Genomic DNA, 21,004 nt, shown 5'->3' with positions numbered 1-21,004 from the left:
CAACAGAAAGCACAACAGCGAAGATGACTAACAGGAACAAAAACAAAAAATCAAAATCAAAAATATATAGAAAAACATCAAAATCTAAAAATAATCATAAAATATGTATTTAAAAATATAAATACATAAAAGACGACACTTTGGTTGTAAAAATATAAACTTTATTAGCCATGAAATCGTAGGGAGAAAGGGACTCGACACAGCTGTGTTTCGGCCGTTCAGTCCTGCATCAGGGGTCTTCTCACCGTATGCTGGTTACTAATTCTATCCAAATATTGTCTCGAGTATGATTTAGTGCTACAATATATGAAGATATATGAAACGCTGTCTAGAGCTTTTCCGCTTGTTCTGAGTACAATTTAGCGCTATAATACTAGCAGAAAGACATATTCCTCTCATATTTGGATAGAATTAGTAACCAGCATACGGTGAGAAGACTCCTGACGCAGGCCTGAACGGCCAAAACACAGCTGTGTCGAGTCCGTTTCTCCCTACTATTTCATGGCTAATAAAGTTTATATTTTTTAATTTTTACAACCAAAGAGTCGTCTTTTATGTATTTATATTTTTTAATACATATTTTATGATTATTTTTAGATTTTGATGTTTTTCTATATATTTTTGATTTAGATTTTTTTGTTTTTGTTTCTGTTAGTCGTCTTCGCTGTTGTGCTTTCTGTAGCATGGAATGTTCCCATGATTTGGGTTTCTGCCTGGTACTTGTGATCTGGATTGGCCACTGCTAGAAAGAGGATACTCGGCTAGGTGGACCATTGATCTGACCCAGTATGGCTGCTCTTATTTATAGCGTACGCCTAGATTCTGTGCTAATTTTACTGGAGCTATATATATAATCTGACCCTATGTGTTTTTTTTCCATACCTGGTGCCATCAATTACTATATCACAAAAAACGTTCTTCCTTTAAAATATTTAATTTCTTTTATTACAATACATATATCACATAAAACCACTTATGCTGTGTAAGTTCCGGAACTTGCCCAGTCACACCCTTCACTTCACCACCCATTCACATAAACCTTGTGTGGGCACATTTCTATATATCCATAATCTGTGTACATGCTCCCCAATTGTTGTTTCCTCAATTTCAAATCTTCCACTTGTGTCTTAGATATCGTCCTTAAAGGTTCAGATTATAGTCCTTATAAATCATAAAAATCTTCTAAATCACATCAAGCAGGAGCACAGTGTTCACAACAAAGTCTCTCCAGCACTCTTCTTGGAGTAGTGTTAGTTCAGCAGAGTGAATCAGTGCAGTGTGTCAAGGGCTTCCTGGAATTTACATACTGTTTCCAGACTTTAAGCACCTTCTAACTCTTCACACCTTCTCTCTTTTGTTCCTCCATGCGAGACCGCATTTCGAACACTCCTTCTTCAGGAGGAACATTTCCCTTAGGAATCATGAGTCCAGCACAGGACCCTCTGTGAGCGTCTCAGCAAAGTTGCTGTACACAGATTATGGATATATAGAAATGTGCCCACACAAGGTTTATGTGAATGGGTGGTGAAGTGAAGGGTGTGACTGGGCAAGTTCCGGAACTTACACAGCATAAGTGGTTTTATGTGATATATGTATTGTAATAAAAGAAATTAAATATTTTAAAGGAAGAACATTTTTTGTGATATAGTTTTGGGATCTGTTCTTCTAGTTTAAATATTTATCCCCAGTAATATATATGCCATCAATTACTAGCCAACACTTACATAAAGGGTTTCCTGCTGTTTCATGGCATTAGCTACAGAAAGAACACATTCTGGGCTTCCCAGTACATTTTCTCTCTACAGTAACTAAAGGATAAGAACTAGTTATCTGGGCTGCTCTGAGCTGGGAGACTGGCTAATTTGGAAGAATGAATTTATGTGCAGACACTTTCCCTCCCCAAAAAGTGACTTTTATTATACAGAAAGGGAACAGAAATTAAACTGAGTGACAATGGGTAGACTAAGGCTGAAATGTAATGGTTTTAATCTCATCCGCTGTGCGAGTTTGAGGATCCTTTGGTGAGTTATCCAATCCATAGGTCTTCATGCAATCTTATCCCAGTGTAATCCTGCCGCCCACTGTGCAGTGAAGATTCCCGGAAATCCAAGGGATTTCCCACAGCATGTAATCCAGTCTCTTTCTCAGAAAACATAAGGAGCTGGAGAAATTACTTCATAACATCACTTCTGCTTTTTTTTTTTTCTCTCTCTCTGTCTCTGGCTCGTGGTTTTCATGCGATAAATGAGTCAGGCTTCTTTAAGAAAACTTGTAAAAAAAACACGGGGAATTTCAAACAGGAATTAAAGTAACCCTACACTCTGTTTTGCACTGGGTGAAGAGTTTCACTTTCTTCCAGCAAACAGATCAGGTCAGACGACTGTGGTAGAGTGTAGCAGAGATGCAAACTGTCTGTGTGCTGCTGATACTGCTGCCTTGTCAAGGTAAGAGACAGAGGCCCTCTTCTGCACACCTTGGGGGTGGGAGGGATCCCTAAACCTGCTGGTGGGGACCGAAAGGCTCCACCAAAAATCCCAACTTTTAATACGTTCTGCAGTTTTAAAAATCTTTAACTCCAATCAGAGCTTAACTTTTTCCTGTGGTGAGGCCATCTATAAAGGAAAGAAGATAGACATGAGAGAAAGGCAGGATGAAGTCTTCAGGAGTTATGGTTAGTTTGTGTTTAAAGGTTTGACTTTCTGGCACGAATCACGGAAACATTTTCTTCACGCAACATGTAATTAAACTCTGGAATTCGTTGCCAGAGAATATAGTAAAAGCAGTTAGCTTAGCTGGGTTTTAAAAAGGTTTAGATGGCTTCTTAAAGGAAAAGTCCATAGACCATTATTAAAATGGACTTGGGAAAAATCCACTGCTTATTTCTAGGATAAGCAGAATAAAATGTATTGTACTTTTTTGGGATCTTGCCAGGTACTTGTGACCTGAATTGGCCACTAGATGCTGGGCTTGATGGACCTTCAGTCTGTCCCAGTACGGCAATACTTATGTACTTATGCAAGGCAGGGAGCTGTGTGCTCTTACCTCCTGCTGATCCTGCCCTGCTTTCACACATGGTCACCCTGAAGTAGCTGAAGGAGATGTGTCCTGCCCATCCACAAAAAGCTGGTGCAGGCCTCCCTATATTCCACTCCCTGTACTGTTTGTCAGCGGGCTGACCAAGGAAAATGTCATCTTTGGAGTGGTGAGAGGAGAGGGGAAAAACCAAAGGGCATGGCTCCCTGTGAATAATTGACTTAATGTGAAAAACTTGCAGCCTTTTGATGGTATACACACCTATAGAACTTCAAAATCTTAAATAGTAACATCCAGTCTGCCCAACAAGATAAACTCATATGTGCTACTTTTTGTGTGTACCCTACTTTGATTTGTACCTGTCCTCTTCAGGGCACAGACCGTATAAGTCTGCCCAGCACTATCCCCGCCTCCCAACCACCAGCTCCGCCTCCCACCACAGGCTCTGGCACAGACCGTATAAGTCTGCCCAGCACTATCTCCGCCTCCCAACCACCAGTCCTGTCTCCCACCACCGGCTCTGGCACAGACCGTATAAGTCTGCCCAGCACTATCCCCGCCTCCCAACCACCAGCTCCGCCTCCCACCACAGGCTCTGGCACAGACCGTATAAGTCTGCCCAGCACTATCTCCGCCTCCCAACCACCAGTCCTGTCTCCCACCACCGGCTCTGGCACAGACCGTATAAGTCTGCCCAGCACTATCCCCGCCTCCCAACATTGTGGGATGGATGGAGATGGGCGTGCAGATTCTTCCTTTTACATCTCCGGATTTCTCCTTTTGTGCAGCTTGTAGGTAATCTAAATTTCTGTTCAGGAACTGAGCTGTTCAGGTTTTGAGGAGGAGAGGGCAATGGGCTGAACAGTGGTATACTCTGGGATTCTATGTATCACGTCCAGTACAATGCACATAGCTTAATTGGCTTAACAAGCTAATCAGTGTTTTTTTAACAGCACTTAACAAGCAATAATGGACTTGGGAAAAAAATCCACTGCTTATTTCTGGGATAAGCAGAATAAAATGTATTGTACTTTTTTGGGATCTTGCCAGGTACTTGTGACCTGAATTGGCCACTAGATGCTGGGCTTGATGGACCTTCAGTCTGTCCCAGTACGGCAATACTTATGTACTTATGAAAGGCAGGGAGCTGTGTGCTCTTACCTCCTGCTGATCCTGCCCTGCTTTCACACATGGTCACCCTGAAGTAGCTGAAGGAGATGTGTCCTGCCCATCCACAAAAAGCTGGTGCAGGCCTCTCTATATTCCACTCCCTGTACTGTTTGTCAGCGGGCTGACCAAGGAAAATGTCATCTTTGGAGTGGTGAGAGGAGAGGGGAAAAACCAAAGGGCATGGCTCCCTGTGAATAATTGACTTAATGTGAAAAACTTGCAGCCTTTTGATGGTATGCACACCTATAGAACGTCAAAATCTTAAATAGTAACATAGTAGATGACGGCAGAAAAAGACCTGCACGGTCCATCCAGTCTGCCCAACAAGATAACTCATATGTGCTACTTTTTGTGAATACCCTACTTTGATTTGTACCTGTCCTCTTCAGGGCACAGACTGTATAAGTCTGCCCAGCACTATCCCCGCCTCCCAACCACCAGCCCCGCCTCCCACCACAGGCGCTGGCACAGACCATATAAGTCTGCCCAGCACTATCCCCGCCTCCCAACCACCAGTCCTGTCTCCCACCACCGGCTCTGGCACAGACCGTATAAGTCTGCCCAGCACTATCTCCGCCTCCCAACCACCAGTCCTGTCTCCCACCACCGGCTCTGGCACAGACCGTATAAGTCTGCCCAGCACTATCCCCGCCTCCCAACATTGTGGGATGGATGGAGATGGGCGTGCAGATTCTTCCTTTTACATCTCCGGATTTCTCCTTTTGTGCAGCTTGTAGGTAATCTAAATTTCTGTTCAGGAACTGAGCTGTTCAGGTTTTGAGGAGGAGAGGGCAATGGGCTGAACAGTGGTATACTCTGGGATTCTATGTATCACGTCCAGTACAATGCACATAGCTTAATTGGCTTAACAAGCTAATCAGTGTTTTTTTAACAGCACTTAACAAGCAATAATGGACTTGGGAAAAAAATCCACTGCTTATTTCTGGGATAAGCAGAATAAAATGTATTGTACTTTTTTGGGATCTTGCCAGGTACTTGTGACCTGAATTGGCCACTAGATGCTGGGCTTGATGGACCTTCAGTCTGTCCCAGTACGGCAATACTTATGTACTTATGCAAGGCAGGGAGCTGTGTGCTCTTACCTCCTGCTGATCCTGCCCTGCTTTCACACATGGTCACCCTGAAGTAGCTGAAGGAGATGTGTCCTGCCCATCCACAAAAAGCTGGTGCAGGCCTCCCTATAGTCCACTCCCTGTACTGTTTGTCAGCGGGCTGACCAAGGAAAATGTCGTCTTTGGAGTGGTGACGAGAGGAGAGGGGAAAAACCAAAGGGCATGGCTCCCTGTGAATAATTGACTTAATGTGAAAAGCTTGCAGCCTTTTGATGGTATATACACCTATAGAACTTCAAAATCTTAAATAGTAACATAGTAGATGACGGCAGAAAAAGACCTGCACGGTCCATCCAGTCTGCCCAACAAGATAAACTCATATGTGCTACTTTTTGTGTATACCCTACTTTGATTTGTACCTGTCCTCTTCAGGGCACAGACCGTATAAGTCTGCCCAGCACTATCCCTGCCTCCCACCACCGGCTCTGGCACAGACTGTATAAGTCTGCCCAGCACTATCCCCGCCTCCCAACCATCAGTCCCGCCTCCCACCACCGGCTCTGGCACAGACCGTATAAGTCTGCCCAGCACTATCCCCGCCTCCCAACATTGTGGGATGGATGGAGATGGGCGTGCAGATTCTTCCTTTTACATCTCCGGATTTCTCCTTTTGTGCAGCTTGTAGGTAATCTAAATTTCTGTTCAGGAACTGAGCTGTTCAGGTTTTGAGGAGGAGAGGGCAATGGGCTGAACAGCGGTATACTCTGGGATTCTATGTATCACGTCCAGTACAATGCACATAGCTTAATTGGCTTAACAAGCTAATTGGTGTTTTTTAACAGCACTTAACAAGCAATAGTGAGCACTAATTGGCAATAATTAGAATTTACATGCACGACTTAAGTGTATTCTGTAATGCAGAGCGCCAAAATTCTAACGTGTGCAGCCAAAAAGGAATGTGGTTACGGGTGGAGAAATGGGCATTTCCAGAATTTACGTGCCTCTCTGTGCCTAAATCTATGTGCTGGTATTTACGCCACTTTTCCTTGGTGTATAGTTCTAGGCGCTGGGATATCAACTAAGCAGCGCAGTCTATATACCGTGCATAAATGCTGCTCATAGAATATGCTTAGGCAGAAATTTGTTCGGCGTGGATTTTTCAGGTGCTATATATGGAATCTTGCCCATGGTGGTTTATTTCATTATAGCTTTTCGGAAGTTGAAGCTGTCGTGTAACCTGCCCCGATTTGGAGATGGTGCAGGATATAAATGATTTTAAATAAATAAATTCAGAGGTAAAGTTTTTTTCCCCCCACATGTAAAGCATGTTTTAAAAGTAGAAAATGGTTATTCTAAAATTGAGCATAGGTATATAGATGTAAAAAAATAAGCACAAGAAAGCACCTAAATGTGTTATTTATTTATTTATTTAATTTGTTACATTTGTATCCTACATTTTTCCACCTATTTGCAGGCTCAATGTGGTTTACATTGTACCGTAGTTGCGTTCACCATCTCTGGTAGAGAAACAAATACAAGGAGTTGATGTGGTCGGATAAGGTTCATGTGTTATAGACACATTGGGGAATTGTAGAGAGGAAGAGTTATGCAGTGGTTGGGAGGCGGGGCTAGAGGTTGGGAGGCTGGGCAGACTTCTACGGTCTGTGCCCTGAAAATGGTAGATACAAATCAAGGTCAGGTATACATATAAAGTAGCGCATATGAGGGGAGGTCATCCCCGATTCCCTCCGGTGGTCAGTTCGGGCACCTTTTCAAGGCTTGGTCGTGAACAAAAAGGGACCAAGTAAAGTCAGCCAAATGCTTCTGTTTCCCATTATCATCTGAGGACGGCCATCTCTTAACCACACCCCCGTCCCACGTTCGGTACACTGCCGACACACCCCCTTGAACTTTGGCCGTCCCTGCGACGGAAAGCAGTTGAGGCTGGCCAAAATTGGCTTTCGATTATACCGATTTGGCTGCCCTTAAGATTTGTGTTGGAAGATGGGCGCCCTTCTCCTTCGAAAATAAACTGGTATGTTACATATGAGTTTATCTTGTTGGGCAGACTGGATGGACTGTACAGGTCTTTTTCGGCCGTCACTTACTATGTAATAGCCACAAAAAACAACAAGCCACATACAGTACAGGATTGCCACTTATGTATGTAATTTACAGAATGCTGTAGGTTATGTTCATCCTTGTCACATTTAGGCACCTGGAGTTACACTGGGTGGTGCAACTGCAGGCATCTAATATAATAATTTGCTCCTCCAACGTTCCAATGTGTGTCACTGGGATTGTAACCACCTGCTGATGTCACTCCTCCAACGTTCTCCGTCCCCCCTCTCTCCCAGTTATATGGGACCCTGGAACTGAGAGGGAGGGACGGAGGGACAGAGGGAGGGGGGACCCTGGAAATGGGAGGGAGGGAGGGAGTGGGACACTGGAACTCGGAGGGGGGAGGGAGGAAAGGAGGGGGGCCTGGAACTCGGAGGGAGGTGGAGGGGGCAGGGGAGAGATGCTGCACATGGATGGATGGAGGGGGCAGGGCACAGAGGACGTTGCCTGCATAATGCAGGGGAGGGCGGGGACCCTGAAACTCGGAGGGAGGCTGGGAGGGGACGACCCTGGAACTCAGAGGGAGGGGGACAACAACCCTGGATCTCAGAGGGAGGGAGGGGGGGACGACCCTGGAACTCAGAGGGAGGGAGGGGGGACCCTGGAACTGGGAGGGAGGGGGGGCCCTGGCACACACTCTCATGCTCAAACACACTCTCTCTCTCTCACAGACACACTCGCACCCAGTCTCACTCTCTCTCTGTCACACACACACACTCGCACATTCACTCTCTCTCTCAAACACAGTCTCGCCGGCTGCGGTTTTTCACCCCGCGGGGGCGTGGTTAATGATGTCGGGGGTGGAGCTGTTGATGTCAGGGGCGGGGCTGTTAACATCGGGGTGGAGCTGTTGACGTCAGGGGTGGAGCTGATGATGGCGGGGCGGGGTGTGCGGTTTTTGGGCGGGTTTAGAGGCTGGTTTGGGTTGGAAAAATTATTTAAATCTGGCAACCCTCAATTCTGAGCTCAGTTCTGAGCATGCCCGGAAATGTCGGCACCAACGGATGAATCACTCCACCGGCTTCCTTGCTGCTGAAGCAGCACAGGCAGAGGCTTGGCCAGCAAATTTCTTCAGCTGGTAGGGCTTGGGCAACCCTGCTAGCAAAGTATGAGTGTGTGAGGGGAGAGGAGGGTTGAGAAAAAATGCATGCCCCCCCCCCCCAGTCCACCCCTGGGCCATTACAAAATTGAACTTCTGGCTACTCCCCTGCAACACCCAGAGGTGCTTATGTTATCACCACATGGCCCTACACTTTTAGACTTGCCCCTCCCCCCCTTGTGTGTAGGCATTCTTGGAGCAGAGCTGGAGCCGAATTGCAGTGTTAGAGGAAGGCCATTAATACTTACGCATAAATAAATGTTTATAAAAATGGAAAGGGAAAACAGTTCTGCAAATATTATACTAGCCCTATAATACTGGGGGGACAGAACAAGATGGACTGTCATAAATCTCTATGCAGAATCTAAGAACTAGTAAAATCCCTCACCCCTGCCATACTTGCAGAACATGGACCACTGATCCTCGCCTAATACAGAATTAGGGAGCACAGATTAGGAAAAGGAACTGAGCAGGAAGCCCTGAGAAGCCAAATTCTGCATGCCGTGCAAAACTAGAGAGGAAGAGAGAAGTGAAAAGCCTAGTGGTTAGATAAGTGGGCTGAGAAGCAGGGAAGTTCATATCCCACCTCCTCGCTGATGTGCTCTTTGACCTTGGGCTACTTACTTCACCTGCTACTACTTCAAGTGCTTTGTGAGTTATGCACTTAGGGGCACGTTTACTAAAGGGTGCTACGTTTTTGCACCCAACGTGAGTTAACCATCAAAATCAATGCGCCTTAAGTGCAAAGGCCCTTTGGTGACCGGTGGGCATGTGTCCAGCATTATTCCCCTTGCAGCTCATACTCAGACATGTTCCTTAACACACTTTAATTTCAGGAGCTATGAGCGCAGATGCACCTAATGCCATATATTGAGGCGGTGTTAGCGCAATTTCACTAAACTGCACATTTGAGAGTTAGCGCAGTCCCGCCCAATCCTCGCCCCCTGCCGCACAGGCTGTTTCAACGTGTGTTAGCTGTTAGTGTGGGCAAGCGCTTATGGTTAACACACATAAGTACATAAGTACATAAGTAGTGCCATACTGGGAAAGACCAAAGGTCCATCTAGCCCAGCATCCTGTCACCGACAGTGGCCAATCCAGGTCAAGGGCACCTGGCACGCTCCCCAAACGTAAAAACATTCCAGACAAGTTATACCTAAAAATGCGGAATTTTTCCAAGTCCATTTAATAGCGGTCTATGGACTTGTCCTTTAGGAATCTATCTAACCCCTTTTTAAACTCCGTCAAGCTAACCGCCCGTACCACGTTCTCCGGCAATGAATTCCAGAGTCTAATTACACGTTGGGTGAAGAAAAATTTTCTCGGATTCGTTTTAAATTTACCACACTGTAGCTTCAACTCATGCCCTCTAGTCCTAGTATTTTTGGATAGCGTGAACAGTCGCTTCACATCCACCCGATCCATTCCACTCATTATTTTATACACTTCTATCATATCTCCCCTCAGCCGTCTCTTCTCCAAGCTGAAAAGCCCTAGCCTTCTCAGCCTCTCTTCATAGGAAAGTCGTCCCATCCCCACTATCATTTTCGTCGCCCTTCGCTGTACCTTTTCCAATTCTACTATATCTTTTTTGAGATACGGAGACCAGTACTGAACACAATACTCCAGGTGCGGTCGCACCATGGAGCGATACAACGGCATTATAACATCCGCACACCTGGACTCCATACCCTTCCTAATAACACCCAACATTCTATTCGCTTTCCTAGCCGCAGCAGCACACTGAGCAGAAGGTTTCAGCGTATCATCGACGACGACACCCAGATCCCTTTCTTGATCCGTAACTCCTAACGTGGAACCTTGCAAGACGTAGCTATAATTCGGGTTCCTCTTACCCACATGCATCACTTTGCACTTGTCAACATTGAACTTCATCTGCCACTTGCACGCCCATTCTCCCAGTCTCGCAAGGTCCTCCTGTAATCGTTCACATTCCTCCTGCGACTTGACGACCCTGAATAATTTTGTGTCATCGGCGAATTTAATTACCTCACTAGTTATTCCCATCTCTAGGTCATTTATAAATACATTAAAAAGCAACGGACCCAGCACAGACCCCTGCGGGACCCCACTAACTACCCTCCTCCACTGAGAATACTGGCCACGCAATCCTACTCTCTGCTTCCTATCTTTCAACCAGTTCTTAATCCATAATAATACCCTACCTCCGATTCCATGACTCTGCAATTTCTTCAGGAGTCTTTCGTGCGGCACTTTGTCAAACGCCTTCTGAAAATCCAGATATACAATATCAACCGGCTCCCCATTGTCCACATGTTTGCTTACCCCCTCAAAAAAATGCATTAGATTGGTGAGGCAAGACTTCCCTTCACTAAATCCGTGCTGACTTTGTCTCATCAGTCCATGTTTTTGTATATGCTCTGCAATTTTATTCTTAATAATAGCCTCCACCATCTTGCCCGGCACCGACGTCAGACTCACCGGTCTATAATTTCCCGGATCTCCTCTGGAACCTTTCTTAAAAATCGGAGTAACATTGGCTACCCTCCAGTCTTCCGGTATTACACTCGATTTTAGGGACAGATTGCATATTTCTAACAGTAGCTCCGCAAGTTCATTTTTTAGTTCTATTAATACTCTGGGATGAATACCATCAGGTCCCGGTGATTTACTACTCTTCCACACACAAAAACCTATGCTGTTTAGTGGATTTATTTATTGGGGTGGGTGGGTGGGGTAGGAGGGTAAAGGAAAGGGGAGAGAGGAAAAGGATGGGAGTTGGGGAAAGAGAAGAAAAAAAGAGGCTTAAGATACCATGGACACATCTTGATAAACCGCCCGCTCTAGGCTTCAAAGCGGTTTACAATATAATAAAATGAGAGAGGAGAAGACGGAGAGAAGAAAAAAAAACCCCAACAACCTAGTGAAAATCTGAAGCCAATGTTCAAGCTTAAGCAGAGGGGTAACGTGGTTAAAAGAACTTGCATTGCAGAGCGTCTTAACTGATGAGGATTGAATGAGCCCTAGGCGCTTGTGTGTTAAATAACGTGCACTGCCACATTACAGAAATCCAGTCTTATACTGTAAACCCTCTTGGACAGGAAGTAACTCCAGTACATGAATTGCAACTGACCTTGAGCTCGGTTTTGGCAAGGTGAATAATTGAATCCAGAAACAGAAAAGTATTTCCGCTTGTACTGAGCAAGTTAAAGAGAGACACATTCCTACAGTTGACATACTACAACATTTGTACAGCAATGTGCCACCTTGTATGTTACAGCAGACCTTAAATAGATTTTGCACTTTAAAAAAATAAGAACATAAGAATAATCTTACTGGGTCGGACCGATGCTTCATCTATCCCACTATCCTGCTTCTAACGGTAGCCAATCAAGGTCGCAAGTATCTGGCAGGTTATCAATAGAAATCAAACAAAATAAAACATGGAAATGAAAATAAGATGATGCCTTTTTTATTGGACATAACTTAATACATTTCTTCATTAGCTTTCGAAGGTTGCCCTTCTTCCTCAGATCGGAAATAAGCAAATGTGCTAGCTGACAGTGTATATAAGTGAAAACATTCAAGCATTACTATGACAGTAAAATAGATACTATTGGAGATTCTACATAGAATGTTGCTACTATTGGACATTCTACATGGAATGTTGCTATTCCACTAGCAACATTCCTGCGCAGGCTTCTGTTTCTGTGAGTCTGACGTCCTGCACGTATGTGCAGGACGTCAGACTCATAGAAGCAGAAGCCTGCGCGGCCACATTGGTGATCTACAAGGGCCGACTTCTACATGGAATGTTGCTAGTGGAATAGCAACATTCCATGTAGAATCTATAGAAATCAAAAAAATAAAACATGGAAAAGAAAATAAGATGATACCTTTTTTATTGGACATAACTTAATACATTTCTTGATTAGCTTTCGAAGGTTGCCCTTCTTCCTCAGATCGGAAATAAGCAAATGTGCTAGCTGACAGTGTATATAAGTGAAAACATTCAAGCATTACTATGACAGTCTGACAGGGTGGGAGGATGGGGGTGGGTCGGAGGTATGCATGGGGACATCAAAGCATATCATTGATATTCTAACAGGATGGGTGTGGATAGGTGAGGGGAGGGTGATCAACAGAGACATACAGCTTTATGGTTTATAATGGGCTAGGAACCCCAAATCCTATTAAGTCCTTTCTCCTACCCACCCCCATCCTCCCACCCTGTCAGACTGTCATAGCTTGAATGTTTTCACTTATATACACTGTCATCTAGCACATTTGCTTATTTCCGATCTGACGAAGAAGGGCAACCTTCGAAAGCTAATCAAGAAATGTATTAAGTTATGTCCAATAAAAAAGGTATCATCTTATTTTCTTTTCCATGTTTTATTTTGTTTGATTTCTATTGATAACCTTAAGCGTAGACTAACACGGCTACCACACTCCTTTACTTAAGTATCTGGCAGAAACCAAAAGTAGCAAGATTCCAGGCCACTGACCCCAGGGAAAAGTAGTGTCTTTCCCCATGTTCTGCCTTAATAGCAGTTTATGGACTGCTGCTCCAGGACCAACCCTTTTTAAAACCAAACCTGTATGTGATATGTAAACTGCTTTGGTTGTAAAACAGAAAGACAGTATATCTAATATATTAACTAATTTTTACCACATCCTCTGGCAACGAGTTCTAGAGCTTAACTATTTGTTGATTGAAAAAAATGTTTCCTCCTATTTGTTTTAAAAGTATTTCCATGTAATTTTATTGAGTGCCCCCTAGTCATAAGTATTGCCAAAGGTCCATCAAGCCCAGCATCCTGTTTCCAGCAGTGGCCAATCCAGGTTACAAATACCTGGCAAGATCCCAAAAAAGTACAAAACTGCTAATCCCAGAAATACTGGATTCTCGCCAATTCTATGGAATTTTTCTTTAGGAAGGCGTCCAAACCTTTTTTAAACTCATAGTAACATAGTAACGTGGTAACATAGTAGGTGACGGCAGAAAAAGACCTGTACGGTCCATCCAGTCTGCCCAACAAGATAAACTCATATGAGCTACTTTATTTGACCTTGATTTGTATCTACCATTTTCAGGGCACAGACCGTAGAAGTCTGGCCAGTACTAGCCCCGCCTCACAACCACTGGTGCTGCCACCCAATCTCCGCTAAGCTTCTGAGGATCCATTCCTTCTGAACAGGATTCCTTTGTGTTTACCCCATGCATTTTCGAATTCCGTTACCATTTTCATCTCCACCACCTCCCGCGGGAGGGCATTCCAAGTATCCACCACTCACTCCGTGAAAAAATACTTCCTGACATTTTTCTTGAGTCTGCCCCCCTTCAACCTCATTTCATGTTCTCTAGTTCTACCGCCTTCCCGTCTCCGGAACTACTACTACTACTACTTGACAGGTTCGTTTGCGGATTAATACCTTTCAAACATCACACCAGTTTCTCCTTTCCTCCAGGGTATACAAGTTCAGGTCAGCAAGTTTTTCCTCATACGTTTTGTAACGCAAATCCCATACCATTTTCGTAGCTTTTCTTTGCACCACTTCCAGTCTTTTTACATCTTTAGCAAGATACGGCCTCCAAAACTGAACACAATACTCAAGGTGGGGCCTCACCAACGACTTGTACAGGGGCATCAACAACTCCTTTCTTCTGCCTTTGTACTTTTTGAAAGAGTAAAGAATCTATTCACTTCTACTCATTCTACACCACTCAGGATTTTGTAGACCACAATTATATCTCCCCTCAGCCATCTCTTTTCCAAACTGAAGAGGCCTAACCTCCAGGGCTGCAAGTTTGATAGTGTTTCCTCTCCTCTCTCAGGGTTCTGTAAAGTTTATGTTGGTTGCCAGCAGCAGTAGCATGACAGGCTGCCTTTGGCCAGCCCCTGGATCGTCCCTCTGCTGTGTCCCGCCCACAGCAAATTGCATCAGAAGAGGCATTTTATAAAGGTACTTATTTTGTACCTGGGGCATTGGAAGGTTAAGGGGCCCTTTTCAGGGCCGCCGAGAGGGGGGGGACAGGGGGGGAAAAAAGTCCCCGGGCCCGGCGCCACCGCAGTCAGGCCCGCCCGCCGTCGCTCCTGAACTAACTAACCTTAAACGCCTCCTTCCTTTCCTTTCACCACCTTCGCGGCAAGCAGCAGCAGGGCAGGCCACTCCTTCCTTCCGTGTCCCGCCCTCGCCTGACGTAACGTCTGCGAGGGCGGAGCACGGAAGGAAGGAGAGGTCTGCCCTGCTGCTGCTTGCTGCGAAGGTGGTGAAAGGAAAGGAAGGAGGCGTTTTAAGGTTAGTTCAGGGCCCGGTAGCGGGGGGAGGAGGAGGGGGGCCCAGCGACCTCGGGTGGGGGGGCCCCGGCGACTTCAGGTGGGGTGGGCCCGGCGGCGACGACGATGATGACCTTGGGTGGGGGGGCCCGGGGGCAGCCTTGTCCCGGGCCCGGCTCTGGCTCTCGGCGGCCCTGGCCCTTTTATGAAGCGGGAAGTACCACTGGGCTACCGCAGCTGTAAAAATATTTAAATTTTTGTAGCGCCGGTGTGTACCTGGCAGTAATCGGGCAGTGCTGCACGCTGCCCGGTTACCTCCTGGGTAGCATGGGAGCCCTTACTGCCACCTCAGTGGGTGGAGGTAAGTGCTCCCCCCCCCCTGCCAAAATAGCTGCGTGGCAAGTGCTTCACTTGCCACACAGCCATTTCTTGAAAAAAACAAAGACCTGCCTTTTACCTGCTGTGGTAAAAAGGGGCCTTGGTGAACATCAAAAACACGCACCGATGCCAGAGCAGGCCCCTTTTGCTGCAGCTTTGTAAAAGGACCCCTAAGTGACTTGCCCAGAGTCACAAGGAGGTGTAGTAGGAATCAAACCTGGTTCTCAGACCGCTGCACTAACCATTGGGCTAATACAGAGGCATTATAATATTATTTGTCTTATTTTCTATCCCTTTCCTAATAATTCCTAGCTTTCTGTTTTCCTTTTTTTGCTGCCACCACACACTAAGCAAACTCCTCCCCCCACCCCATGGTGTGCTGTTTTTCTCTGTATCACAACGAAAGAGAAGCACACAAGGGCCTTCAAGAGTGGTACAATCAAAAGGCCTGTTTGGCGGTTTCTGCTGGCATACTACAGCGTCTGAAGATGCGTTTGATTCTGCAAGTTCCTTAGCAACTTATAGGCATTTTGATCTGTGTTTGGAACTAGATTTTTTTATTTGGCTGTTTTTAAGAGCCTGGATCACGTTGGACCGATGACGCAGGCATCGACACGCCGAAACACGGCCCATGTCAGGTCAATTTATTAAAGGCTTTTTGATTGTCCCACTCATTAAGGCCCTTTGTATGCTTCTTTTTTGCTGTGTTTGAGACAGAAGGATGTCTGGGGAGACACAGAGAAAGGTAGCAGGACCCAAGGGTACAGAAACAGTCCCCTATCACTCTTTACCTTCCCTGCCTTGTCCCCAGTAGTTTCTCTCCTGTAAGGCTTCCCTTTCCCATCCCCAGTGGTCACTCTCTCTCTCAAGATTGTCAGACCCCATTCCCAGCAGTCTCTTATCTCAATCTGCACTCCTCCCAATTTCTCCACGAGTCTCTTCTTCTTTCTTTCAAGGTTACTAATTTCCTATAGCCTCTGTCTCTCTTAGCAGGTTTTTCTCCCCCTTCCCCCATCTCTCTTTTAACAGGTCTCCAGGGCCATTTTTCACCAGCACATAGCAGCACTCCTGCTCAGGCGCTCGCTTCAGTCGACTTTCATCTTCTCTTCAACCCACACACCCTCACATCACCTCCTCTCACTTCAGTGTACACAGGTTACTGCTATCCCTCCTCTTCCTTCAGGCCTGGTGCTTTTCACTAGTGGGTCAGCACTACTTATTGCTGAGCTCATGATGCATGAAATCAGAACCCAGTGGAACTGGACAACATACAGAAGGCCCCATAAATGATAAAGGGATTGAACGGCTCCATTAGGAAGAAAGGTTAAAGCTTTTCATTTTGGAAAAGAGACGAGAGGGGATATGATAGTGGTTTACAACATCATGAGTGAGGCAGAATCAGTAAATTGGAAATGGTTATTTATGCCTAGGGGACTAGGGGACCCTCTGTGAAACTGACAGGTAGCAGATTTAAAGCAAACTGGAGAAAGCATTTTTTTTTACTCAATCAAGTTAGGAAGTTTATTTACTGGGTTAAGTCATTTACAGAGTGCTGGTGGCCTTAATGGACCTTTGGACTGAGCCAACATGGCACATGAGTTTTGGACAGACTTGAGATGACAATGTGAAAAACTGTCTTGGAACAAGATAGTCCAGAGTTGGAGGACATAGTGATGTGCTTCTTCTGCTCCCTTCCCGCTGGCTGCCCAAAACCAGGATGGCAAGCTATTGTGGGAGTGAGGAGGGGGGCATTACCTCCCTTTGTACCCCCATGGTGAGCCCAATACTCAAGAGACACATGTAGGGTCTGGGCTGTAAAAGCAAAGGACATGATCTACTTGGCCTGTTAGGCCTAAACTGGGACCAGAGAGTGGGGGAGTAACACTCTGCTATCCAGGACCACTGAAAAACACAACTCTGTCACAACCTGTAGGAGGGATTTAAAAAAACAACTTGTAACCATGATCATAAGATCTTTCTGAATTACCTTCGCTTTCCAGCATTTTGGGGAGTGTCTTCCACTTCGCCCGCAGGGTTCGCACAGAAAGAAATTAAGTTTTATTGGAAAAACCAGGGACAAGTGGCAGCAGGAGCAGAGAAGCCCTTATAACTGTATCACAGAACTACTACAAACAGAAATCAGGAACTGGGTTAAGGAGAGAGGATTGATGACACCCAGAGCTTCTAGCAACATTTGCTTATATCCTGACTGTGAATAGTTTTGAAAACAGAGTAAGCATATTTTGACGTTGATTGGGAAGTTAGTGCAGCAGGAGTTCCCTCTGAACTCAGATGCTACATTCTGCATGTACAGTACTGCCTATATAGAAATCGTCTTCCAGAAAAGCACACGGTGTTTTTACAAACTTACATCTATTTTTGGCAAAACAAAAAAGTTATCTTTAATTTCCCCTATTCAGCACTGTTTGGAGTGTTTGAAATTCCCCATAAAGTCCGTCTGTAGTGTGATGGAGGTGCAGTGGGCTGCTGAGGAGAAGTTGGTTGCCCACAACTGTGCCGTTTCCCTTCCTTCCTGGTTTTACATGGTTCAGTGTCAGTCACCATTCTCTGTTATTTTGCTGGCTTATGCGTTTTAATGGCTGGCAATGTGGATACAAGTCCTCCATTCACTCAGTGGTCTTGGAGGTAGCAACAGGAGGGGAAGGAAGGAGAGGGGCATTCACAGTTTGACATCCTGTTGATGTTAAGCCAGAGTGGCATTTTTAACGTAGTATTTTTCTGGGCACAAGATTTTTGGGGGGATCTTGATCATGGAGCAAAATTAGGTAACATAGTAAATGAAATGACGGCAGAAAAAGACCTGCATGGTCCATCCAGTCTGCCCAACAAGATAAACTCATATGTGCTACTTTTTGTGTATACCCTACTTTGATTTGTACCTGTCCTCTTCAGGGCACAGACTGTATAAGTCTGCCCAGCACTAGTCCCGCCTCCCAACCACCAGCCCCAGCACAGACCGTATAAGTCTGCCCAGCACTATCCCCGCCTCCCACCACCGGCTCTGGCACAGACCGTATAAGTCTGCCCAGCACTATTCCCGCCTCCCGCTACCGGCTCTGCCACCCAATCTCGGCTAAGCACCTTAGGATCCATTCCCATTCATCGAACTCATTGGAAATACCATCTTTTCACATTCCAAAATATTTATTTTCAGTACCGAGTTCTACCATTCGGTCTTTCCTCTGTATCCAGAGTGTTTACAAAAACCCTCACCGTGGTATCAGCATATCTCAGAAGGAAAGAAACTTTTGTCTTTCCCTACTTATATGACTGGGCACTCAAAACGAGATCTATTACAAGTTCTTCATACCACCATGACTACACTTAAGATCTCTGGGATTCAATGTCAACGAACAAAAATCTATCCTAACACCAACTCAAGCCACTTTGAACCAAAATTTTTGGCAAATAGTGGGATACAAGAACCTAGGTGGCTGAATTATTTTGAACCTTGTTTTAGTAAATAGAAAAAAAATTGAGAGTAAAGAAATGCAAAAAACGGCTGAGAGCCCAAAGGAAACAGTTTACCACAAGGCTTCCCAAATCCTGGGGTGGTGATTATATATTTATATCCCACCCATTCACAGACAGATTACAAAAAAAAACAAAACAACTATAGCAGACGGACAAATAATAGACAATTAATAAAATACAATCATCAAGAAAAACCCTGGAATGCAAGTTCAAAAAGGTATTTATGCGGATTTAGCTTATACCGTTTTCAATAGTAGAAGAAGGTGAGCTACATTCAGGCCCACTAGGTATTTCCTATCCCCAGAGGGTTTCAATCTGGGGGGCCATGAAGAAAGCTTTGTGGTAGAACCTGCACTCTACTTCAAAATTTCCACAACCAAAAATAGTGTGGCATGCTGTAATTAATGAGCATGCAAATTACTGCCTTGTTACAATTACTACTACTTTCTAAAGCGTTACTAGACGTACGCAGCACTGTACACTTGAACATGAAGAGACAGTCCCTGCTCGACAGAGCTTACAATCTAATTAGGACAGACAAACAGGACAAATAAGGGAAAAGGACAGAGAGTAGCAAGATTCCGTGCAGAATCCCAAAGAGTAGCAAGATTCTGGAATCCCAATGTAGCAACATTCTGTGCGGAATCCCAAAGAGCAGCAAGATTCCGGAATCCCAAAGACTATTACTGCTAGACGTACGCAGCGCTGTACACTTGAACATGAAGAGACAGTCCCTGCTCATAAGTACATAAGTACATAAGTAGTGCCATACTGGGAAAGACCAAAGGTCCATCTAGCCCAGCATCCTGTCACCGACAGTGGCCAATCCAGGTCAAGGGCACCTGGCACGCTCCCCAAACGTAAAAACATTCCAGACAAGTTATACCTAAAAATGCGGAATTTTTCCAAGTCCATTTAATAGCGGTCTATGGACTTGTCCTTTAGGAATCTATCTAACCCCTTTTTAAACTCCGTCAAGCTAACCGCCCGTACCACGTTCTCCGGCAACGAATTCCAGAGTCTAATTACACGTTGGGTGAAGAAAAATTTTCTCCGATTCGTTTTAAATTTACCACACTGTAGCTTCAACTCATGCCCTCTAGTCCTATTATTTTTGGATAGCGTGAACAGTCGCTTCACATCCACCCGATCCATTCCACTCATTATTTTATACACTTCTATCATATCTCCCCTCAGCCGTCTCTTCTCCAAGCTGAAAAGCCCTAGCCTTCTCAGCCTCTCTTCATAGGAAAGTCGTCCCATCCCCACTATCATTTTCGTCGCCCTTCGCTGTACCTTTTCCAATTCTACTATATCTTTTTTGAGATACGGAGACCAGTACTGAACACAATACTCCAGGTGCGGTCGCACCATGGAGCGATACAACGGCATTATAACATCCGCACACCTGGACTCCATACCCTTCCTAATAACACCCAACATTCTATTTGCTTTCCTAGCCGCAGCAGCACACTGAGCAGAAGGTTTCAGCGTATCATCGACGACGACACCCAGATCCCTTTCTTGATCCGTAACTCCTAACGCGGAACCTTGCAAGACGTAGCTATAATTCGGGTTCCTCTTACCCACATGCATCACTTTGCACTTGTCAACATTGAACTTCATCTGCCACTTGCACGCCCATTCTCCCAGTCTCGCAAGGTCCTCCTGTAATCGTTCACATTCCTCCTGCGACTTGACGACCCTGAATAATTTTGTGTCATCGGCGAATTTAATTACCTCACTAGTTATTCCCATCTCTAGGTCATTTATAAATACATTAAAAAGCAACGGACCCAGCACAGACCCCTGCGGGACCCCACTAACTACCCTCCTCCACTGAGAATACTGGCCACGCAATCCTACTCTCTGCTTCCTATCTTTCAACCAGTTCTTAATCCATAATAATACCCTACCTCCGATTCCATGACTCTGCAATTTCTTCAGGAGTCTTTCGTGCGGCACTTTGTCAAACGCCTTCTGAAAATCCAGATATACAATATCAACCGGCTCCCCATTGTCCACATGTTTGCTTACCCCCTCAAAAAAATGCATTAGATTGGTGAGGCAAGACTTCCCTTCACTAAATCCGTGCTGACTTTGTCTCATCAGTCCATGTTTTTGTATATGCTCTGCAATTTTATTCTTAATAATAGCCTCCACCATCTTGCCCGGCACCGACGTCAGACTCACCGGTCTATAATTTCCCGGATCTCCTCTGGAACCCTTCTTAAAAATCGGAGTAACATTGGCTACCCTCCAGTCTTCCGGTACTACACTCGATTTTAGGGACAGATTGCATATTTCTAACAGTAGCTCCGCAAGTTCATTTTTTAGTTCTATTAATACTCTGGGATGAATACCATCAGGTC

General features: G+C 45.2%; 1 protein-coding gene across 1 annotated transcript in view; it reads left to right on the top strand.

Annotated features, from left to right (window-relative positions):
* The first annotated feature begins 2,361 nt into the window (after nucleotides 1-2,361).
* Nucleotides 2,362-21,004, top strand: part of SLAMF8 (SLAM family member 8) — a 53,836-nt gene continuing 35,193 nt past the window's right edge. The window contains exon 1 of the mRNA XM_030187503.1: nucleotides 2,362-2,444. Within this exon, the coding sequence (XP_030043363.1) occupies nucleotides 2,402-2,444 (43 nt within the window). The 5' untranslated portion in view covers nucleotides 2,362-2,401. The remainder of the gene's footprint in view (nucleotides 2,445-21,004) is intronic.

This window comes from Microcaecilia unicolor, chromosome 14, assembly GCF_901765095.1.
Source record: "Microcaecilia unicolor chromosome 14, aMicUni1.1, whole genome shotgun sequence".
Classification (NCBI taxonomy): Eukaryota; Metazoa; Chordata; class Amphibia; order Gymnophiona; family Siphonopidae; genus Microcaecilia; species Microcaecilia unicolor.
Note: the sequence above shows the minus strand (reverse complement) of the source record. Positions and strands in the feature narration are given on the sequence as shown.